Below are 9,238 nucleotides of genomic sequence, written 5' to 3'. Positions count from 1 at the left end.
CATTTAGTACCTTACCCAATTCCTCTGGCTCCACACACATATTTCCTCCCCTTTCCTCCCCTTTCTTTCACTGGGCAAATCCCTTTCACTGCTTACCCTCATGCTTTATATTTACGTGTAAAAAGACTTCGGATGTTCCTTAAACTTCATTGCTCATGACTTTGTCTGATCCTTTTTAGCCCTCCTGCGTCCTTGCTTAAGTTCCTTCCTTCTGTCCTTATACTCCACACAGGCTTCGTCTCTTCCCAGCCTTCTCGCCCTGCCAAATGCCTCCTTTTTTCGTTTTGACGAGACCTACAATATCACTCGTTATCCAAGGTTTCAGAAATTTGCATTTTTATCCATCTACCTCACAGAAACATCCTGAATTCCTATCAACTGACATTTGAAAGCCTGCCACATGTCAGGCAGTGGGGTTGAAACCCAACCAGATATTTGGAGAATGTACATACTCTGCAAGAACAGTGACCCAGCATGCAGTCCCAGTGCTAACCACTGCGCCGCATGCCGCCCTTTACAGGAATTGCGTCAGCGTCAGTTGACACCCTGGAACCTTGTCTGCGCCATTGGGAGTAAACAGGCCCACATTCATTTCGATCATACTAAATCATGTTTCTTTTGCATCCCACATAACCCACGTGATGCTAGTCAAATGTGATGATGGTGTAAAGTCGTGATTCTTGGGCACGTTATTGACTTAATTAGTTTAAGATACGGTACGTGATGCAGTACCAAATTGCAATGTGTCACCTGACACATGTGGTCAGTGTGATTTTGCAACTCCACAACGTTAATGTATTAAATACCGCGGGCCAGTAGGCCTATTCTGCACATAACGTGCATAGAAGCTATGTGGAGAAGCATGAGTTTAGTACTATTTTCCCAGTCCTTCGGAGCTGTGATAACTGATTCTCATCAATTGGCTTTCAAATTTCCTTTTCTCAACGCGAATCTTCTGTCCTCATTCGGGTGAATTTCTGCCCTGTTGCACTTATTCGGTCGGTTTAATCTCCACCTGCGACATACTTGGATGACTCCATAAATTATCCCTTCAATATGCCTTTTCCCTATGGATGACGGGATACATCTAGTATTCCCAACTACAGTTTATAGGATAGGCATGCCATCCTGTACCATTCTGTTTAACGAGTGAGAGGAAAATTTGCGACATTCCGAATAGAAAAAAAAACAAGGCTTTCGATGGTTTCCCTCCCCTGATCAGCAGAGAAGAACGAGCTGGGCCGATGTGAAAGATGGTGAACGGTCTGTACAGAACCGAAAATGTTGCCTTTTTTGGCGAGTAGAATCAAATTGATAGATCTGCTACCATGAAGATTATAACAGCGCCAATGTTCCCAAGGTTTTATTCATTTCCAAGCAGGAATGTCGACTCTGATTTTTCATGGCGCTGACGTGAGAAATGCACCAGGCAATTGTTCATCATCTGTTTTTAATTGGTAACCGGGCGATATGAACGCATTATGTTGTTTGAAAACCCTACTTGCCTGTGGGATGTGTTGTTTCTAGCACGTGTAAGCGAGCAACATAGACAAGCGAAGTAAAACTCGTTGACGGTGTCCTATTTGCATGATGGTTAATACTCAATTGTATAATCGTATAGAATTATTGATGTTTTTTGACACTTTGATTCCCGGGCTGGTTGAATATAGTCGATTCTCTGTCAGTTGTGAACAGCATTAGCATGTTCTTTTTGATATGATTCACCAGGCCTTGGGAAATTCTACTGAAACGTTGTTCACTTTTGAATGAAAGCGCAGACCATTCTTCTCTTGGTGAATAGAACATAGAACATACAGTGCAGAAGGAGGTCATTTGTCCCATAGAGCCTGCACCAACCCACTTAAACCCTCACTTCCACCTTGTCCCTGTAACCAATAACCCCATCTATCCTTTTTTGGTGACTAACGGCAATTTATCATGGGAAATGCACGTAACCTGCACGGCCTTGGAATGTGGGAGGAGACCGGAGCACCCGGAGGAAACCCACGCAGACACGAGGAGAACGTGCAGAGTCCGCACAGACAGTGAGCCAGCGGAAATTGAACCTGAGACCCAGGCGCTGTGAAGCCACCGTGCTATCCACTTGTGCGACCTGGCTGCCCAATGCTCGCTTCATCATTCAAACACGTTTTATGTACTTGAAAACACGAAAAACTGTCATTGTTTGGTATTCTGGAGTTAGAATCATTTAATTCCGACAGCGGAGAAGGAGGTCGTAGCATTATTCCGGTTTTGCCCGGATTATGTGATATGACTGGAAGAGTGGTTAATAATGGTGCATCGGAGCGCCGTAAACACAGGTTAGATTCAGACCTTGGATGAATGACTGTGTCGTTTCGGTACATCAACCCCCCCCCCCCCACGTGTCTGCGGAGGAGTCCTCAGAGTGCTCCGGTTTCCTCTCACTGTGCAAAGATGTGTAGATTAGGTGGAATTGTCAGAACAAATTGCCCTTCAGGTTCTAAAGGTGAGGTGGGGTTATAGGCATGGTGCGGGGTAGTGTGCCGAGGGAGACTGTTCTTTCAGTGGGTCGGTTGAGGCTACTGTGGGCCGAAAAATCTTCTTCTGCACTCTTGGTATTCCATAATTCTAACTGCAGGATGCTACATTTCGAAAGCTTTTCCTGTTTTCAACCACGTCAAAGTTGTTCTGATTGGGGAAGCGTTGCTTCAGTGAAATTGTCCATGGAATAGCAATGGAGATACACAGAGAAATGGCCGTACATCCGGCTTCGTCGAGTCGGAAAAAAAGTTCAGCAATGGCTAAGGACGTCCGATGACAGCAATGTGTTGAGAGAACACACATAAGACTGGCACTCCTCCTGAGAACCAGAAATTAGGGTCACTTGACAAAAATAGCTCGCATGAACAGGGAAACAAGGCATCTCCTCAACATCGCCAACATTAACACGCGGAACAAAGCCGAGAAACAGCGACAGTGGCCGCAATGAGACAGACAGAGGCATAAATCAAGTGGAGACTGAACCAGAGGGCGAACGCACGAGGCGAAGATCGGCCGACCATACCAGAACGAGAGGGACCAACAAGGCGCATAGTGGGCTTCCTTGACTGAAGAGTGGATGGAACAATTTATTTACCAGGGACATGAGGGAGGTCAAATAAGGTCTAAAGACCGACTACAATCTGCGATCGAGATAGTGATCACGGAATCCTGATTACCAGGCAGGTGGCTCTGGACAAGGCTGAGAGGCAACAGCAAGCCCAGTGGAATATCGTCAAGGAATTAGACAGAGCCTCAACAGACTCGAGCGACCGTATTGTCACCCGCAGAGCAAGACAGCGAGAGTCTTGGCGACGCGGGAGTACTGAAGGGGAGATTAGTGGACTAGGAGATACCGGTCGTGGCGCCACAACTTCTGGATAGTGGGACCTGACGGAGGGAAACGGACGCAGCGATGACAGGATCTCTGTGGCCCATCTGTTTTTTAACATGGTGGAAAGGAACTGCTTCCCCAACCCACCAGCGTTAGGGAGCACACCGGGCACTACATCCGGAATCCAAGACCGGAGAGCACCCGAGGGCTATAATCACAATGTTGCAGCAGTACCAGCACCGGTAAAGAATCCTGCACATAGTCAGGTAAACAGAAAGGTGCTACTGGAAAGGAGACCGGCTCAGGATACAGAAAGACCTCGTGAAGTCCCTGCCAAGCGCTGGGAAATGTTCAACAGAGCAAAGCCGGCCCTCTACGAATATAAGGTGAAATATGGGCCCTATCCTGGGTAAAAGCTTGGGTCAGGTTCCAAGGCTGGGAGCATTAAATCAGTGCCACTGCGGCCGCGGAAATAGTGTCCAAGAGGTTGAGCTGGAAGACAGAAGCAGAGGCAGAGCTGAAAATATCATCAGGACAGACTAAAAATTCAACCAAGTGACATTTTTAGTTGGAATAAAAAGATACATAATACATAGAAAATAGGAACAGGAGGAGGCCTTTTGGCCCATCGAGCCTGCTCCGCCATTCATCACGACCATGGCTGATCATCCAATGTACCACCTCGCTCTGATCCTGGGAGCCGAAACGTAGAATGGAAGGGGCGAGGACAGTGGAGCGCAGGCGAGTGTGAGGAAGAAGAACAGAGGGAAATTTATGTTCCCTTTTCGAATTATAACCGCAGCTTGATTGCTTGGGTACGATACGGCAAGCGGATACGACACTTCGATCTCAACGCTGGAGCTGCAATTGCGAATATAACAGGTGAAAACCAATAGAAATATTAACAGAAACAATGGCCATGAACTTATTGTCGATTTATCTTAAGAGAAAGCCATCTTTGATCCTTCCCTGGCCTGGCCTATATGTGATTCGATATCTACAGCAATGCTGTTGACTCTTTAATTCCCAGGCAACGACGAATGCAGCAATTAGGTTCAAGGCAATGAGGGACGCAAAGTACATGGCGACACAGCCACCGACGCCCACATCCCCTGAACGATTAACAGTGATGATGAGCTAAAGCATGGTCTTGGGGTCTATCAATTCCCTCCACAGAACATCATGAGGTCTGTTAATTAATTATAGTTGTGTTTTTTTTAACCACAGTTAGGGAGTCAGTTGCAGATGGGATATTAAATCACAGTTCGAAATATCTATGTGATTTTAACAGAAGGGAAGGAGCAAGCTGAATGATCTTTCCTCGTTTTGTTATGCAGACGAGTTGATAGTAGCACATGCCATTAATGGAGGTCAACTGTTCATCAATCCCAAGATTCGGTTTTATCAGTAGGGAAATGCAAGGGTAGCTCTGACAACCTCAAGGGAAATGCAGTTTTAAACTATAACTTCAACTGGTTTCTCCAGACCTGGGTGATATGCATATCAAATTATGACGGTGTCAGGACAGGAGGTGAGCACGATTCGTACAGTAAACCATATTTTAGACAGTAACCGCAGCAAGGATTGCAAATGCAGAATACAATTATGGTCAAATGTTATGAAACACTGGATTTCCCTCACTTAATGCATGGTCACTCGCTCTGACCTGCACTAATAGGAAAGTTGAAAGCTGTTAGAGCAAGTCAGGTTTCACGGGAATGAGTAACAGGAGGTAGTTAAATCTAAGAAACTTGCGCTGCTTTTCTCGAAGATAATGGTTAAAGGCCTTTATAGAGTCATATTCTCAATGACGAGAACAGCGCAGATGAGGTGGAAACCTATCCATTAGTTCTGGAATCCCAATTGACAGGCCACTTCCATAAGCTCAGTGTCTAATGAAGAACTAACGGAATGGGGAAACCAAAGCTTTTCATTGTTACAATATGAAGGGTATGTTCTGCTTAGCATGTGCAATCCATTAATTGAGAGTGGATGGAAGGAAGAGAGTGGGATGAACATCGTTACAGGGAACGACAGTTTCAACATGGTTCCCTTGTGCTCAATGTAAAACGTAGAAGATTCACTGTTTGTGCTGGGTATTCTGTTGAGGAACAAAATCCACAAGATGCCTGAAGTAAATGGAAGTAAGAAGGTCATTTGTACAAGGAGGGAGGGGAGAACCTTCAGCGAATATAAGTCTATCAGAAACTGATGGACTACATATATATTTATACAGCAGATAATGGGGCGTGCAGCTTTATATAATCACACCTGTGCCCTTTTTGATATTGTATTTAAACATGGCGTTCCTTCTGCAAAGTTAAGTACACACGCAGCTCGTGACAGAACATTCCAGAGAGCGAATTTGTTTTTAGAACTTCTGCAGTATGAAGTCTGTTAATGATTAACATTCCACATTCATCTCTCTATTAGCGCATCTGTCTTCAAACATGCCTTCATTTTACAGGTCACGACAGTTCCTGTTGCTAATTAACGCTTTGTCACTCCAGCAGATGAACACGTGTTGTTTCTTTCAAATGAAGGACAATATCCCCTATTTATGCTGGATTCATTATTTAAGTATTCTTGCTGAACGCGTGCAACCAGATTATGTTAAAACGAACGCCCCCCCCCCCCCCCATAGCTCAAAATCTTCTTATATTGTTTTTTTCCTTGAGAATCGAACGTCTGGCGGTTTTCCTGTTTTTTAATTCCTGCCATTCCTTGATATTCAACTTAACCCAAAAGAGCAAGCTGACATCTCCATCCACAGCATATTCACCGCTCATGTTTTTAATCCGTTATTCCGATGTTCACAGTTGCACACAGTTTTAGGGATGATTGAATTCTTGCTTCTCCAAGTATTCCAGTGAAACGCATTCCCAAGTAATGTATTGGTTGTATCGTAATTCGTTTCCTACAAAACATTCAGACAAATATTTTGAGAAAATGTATTTGCCTGAAACCACTTTGGACCTCAATGATTATTTACAGACAATGGATACAGCAAAACATGGAAATATCAAAGCTAAACCGATTAATTATTTGATTTAGATTCAAGTCCAGCTAGCAATGTCTGCCTTCTTTCCTGTTTCTCTTTCAGTTAACACGATGGCGATCGTGATCCTTTTCAGAGGAAAATGTGGTCTATCCAAATGTATCACCAGCTACCTCGTAGGAATGGCGGCATCAGATCTCATGGTCGTTGTTTCCGATCCCGTATTAAACTGGATTTCTGTAATTTATTTCCCAGATTCTTTCCTGAACTTTACTCCTGTATGCAGCTTCATTATGTTTTTGTTGTATGCAAGCAGGGTTGTGTCTGTCTGGATCACAGTTGCCTTCACGTTTGACCGATTTGTTACAATATGTTATGACAAACTAAAAACAAAATATTGTACTGAGAAAACGGCAGCAGCGATCATAGCAACAGTGAGTGTGTTAGGTTGTCTGGAGGCTATCCCGTGGTACTTTGTATCTGAACCACGATATCTGATTAACAATATCCCTTGGGAATGTATGTATCAACTAAGTTTCTTTACGTCCCCCATATGGATCGCATTTGACATGTTTCACTTAATTTTAACGCCCTGTATTCCGTTCTTTCTCATTTTGCTGCTCAATATTCTGACTGTCAGACGCATTTTACTAGCGAGTAGAGTTCGGTCCGCATTTCACGGAAGGAACATTCAAGAAGATCACGTAGATCCAGAGATGGAGAACCGAAAGAGATCCATCATTTTACTGTTCAGTATATCCGGTAGTTTCGTATTGCTCTGGGCCACTCAGGTTTTATTTTGCATTTATCGGAGAATTACACATACTCATTCCTACTCCCACTCTGACAATCTCTATGCTACAGAATCTGCAGCAACTATGCTGCAACTTCTCAGTACCTGCACAAACACTTGTATTTATGTCCTGACCCAGACTAAATTCAGACAGCAGTTGAAGAATATGATCGAGTACCCGTTCATTGCAATCATTCAATGTGGAAAATTTAAGTAAGATTAGTAAAATTGCAGTCATTAATTTGAAATGGGAATTATTTTCTAACTCGTCGTCTCTGCTATTGCCAGTAATAAAACATTTATGTTGGTAGCAATGAGGTTCAATACGATATATGGGCAGCACGGTAGCAATGATGGGCATTACGGTAGCGTAGTGGTTAGCACAATTTCTTCACAGCTCCAGGGTGCAAGGTTCGATTCCCGGCTTGGGTTACTCTCTGTGCGGACTCTGCACGTTCTCCCGGTGTGTGTGGGTTTCCTCTGGGTGCTCCGGTTTCCACCCACAGTCCAAAGATGTACAGGTTAAGTGGATTGGCCATGATAAATTGCCATTAGTGTCCAAAATTGCCTATAGTGTCGGGTGGGGTTTCTGGATTATGGGGATAGGGTGGGAGTGTGGGCTTGGGTAGGGTGTTCTTTCCAAGAGGCACTGCAGACTTGATGGGCCGAATGGCCTCCCTCTGCCTCCCTGTCATAGATGATTCTATCACATTTTATTGCAAATATGGCAAATCCCATCACAAGCTCTATTCAGGAGATAGATTATTAATAATGATAGTCGTGCTGGCAACATGGTGACGCAGTGGGTTAGCGCTGCAGCCTCACGGCGCCGAGGTCCCAGGTTCGGTCTCGGCTCTGGGTCACTGTTTATATGGTTTGCACATTCTCCCCGTGTTTGCGTGGGTTTTACCCCCACAGCCCAAAGATGTGCAGGGCAGGTGGATTGGGTACCTTAACTTACCCCTTACATTGGAAAAAAAATTGGGTACACTAGATTTATTTAAAAAATAAAATAAAATAATGATAGTCGCAATTAATTATTTCTAGGTTTCATTTGGTTGCACTACGCAGCGCAAATGGATTTCAGGAAATCATCTCTTCTGTGCATATAGAACAAAGAACAAAGAAAATTACAGCACAGGAACAGGCCATCCGGCCCTCCAAGCCTGCGCCGATCCAGATCCTTTATCTAAACCTGCTCCTATTTTCCAAGGTCTATTTCCCTCTGTTCCCGCCCATTCATACACCTGTCTAGATGCTTCTTAAATGATGCTATCGTGCCCGCCTCTACCGCCTCCGATGGTAAAGCGCTCCAGGCACCCACCACCCTCTGCGTAAAAACTTTCCACGCACATCTCCCTTAAGCTTTCCCCCTTTCACCTTGAAATCGTGACCCCCTGTAACTGACACCCCCACTCTTGGGAAAAGCTTGTTGCTGTCAACCCTGTCCATACCACTCATAATTTTGTAGACTCAATCAGGTCCCCCCGCAACCGTCTTTCCAACGAAAACAATCCTAATGTACTCAACCTTTCTTCATAGATAGCACCCTCCATACCAGGCAGCATCCTGGTGAACCTCCTCTGTACCCTCTCCAAAGCATCCACATTCTTCTGGTAAAGTGGCGACCAGAACTGCACGCAGTATTCCAAATGTGGCCTAACCAAAGTCCTATACAACTGTAACATGATCTGCCAACTCTTGTATTTAATACCCGTCCGATGAAGGCAAGCATGCTGTATGCCTTCTTGGCCACTCTATCAACCTGCGTTGCCACCATCAGAGTACAATGGAGCTGAACTCCCAGATCTCTCTGCACATCAATTTTCCCCAAGACCCTTCCATTGACCACATAATGTGGAGATGCCGGCGTTGGACTGGGGTGAGCACAGTAAGAAGTCTTACAACACCAGGCGAGGTATTCACCTGAGGAAGGAGCTGCGCTCCGAAAGCTCGTGTTTGAATCAAACCTGTTGGACTATAATCTGGTGTTGTAAGACTTCTTACATTGACCACATAGTACGCTCTCGAATTTGATCTTCCAAAATGCATCAACTCGCATTTGCCTGGATTGAACTCCATCTGCCATTTC

General features: G+C 44.7%; 1 protein-coding gene across 1 annotated transcript; it reads left to right on the top strand.

The window, feature by feature from the left end:
- The first annotated feature begins 6,466 nt into the window (after positions 1–6,466).
- LOC119960751 (probable G-protein coupled receptor 139) lies at positions 6,467–7,363 on the top strand. The gene has a single exon (XM_038788361.1). The coding sequence runs from the start codon at positions 6,467–6,469 to the stop codon at positions 7,361–7,363; it is 897 nt and encodes a 298-aa protein (XP_038644289.1).
- Positions 7,364–9,238: the final 1,875 nt, after the last annotated feature.

The sequence above is a fragment of the Scyliorhinus canicula genome, unplaced genomic scaffold (assembly GCF_902713615.1).
Source record: "Scyliorhinus canicula unplaced genomic scaffold, sScyCan1.1, whole genome shotgun sequence".
Taxonomy (NCBI): Eukaryota; Metazoa; Chordata; class Chondrichthyes; order Carcharhiniformes; family Scyliorhinidae; genus Scyliorhinus; species Scyliorhinus canicula.
Note: the sequence above shows the minus strand (reverse complement) of the source record. Positions and strands in the feature narration are given on the sequence as shown.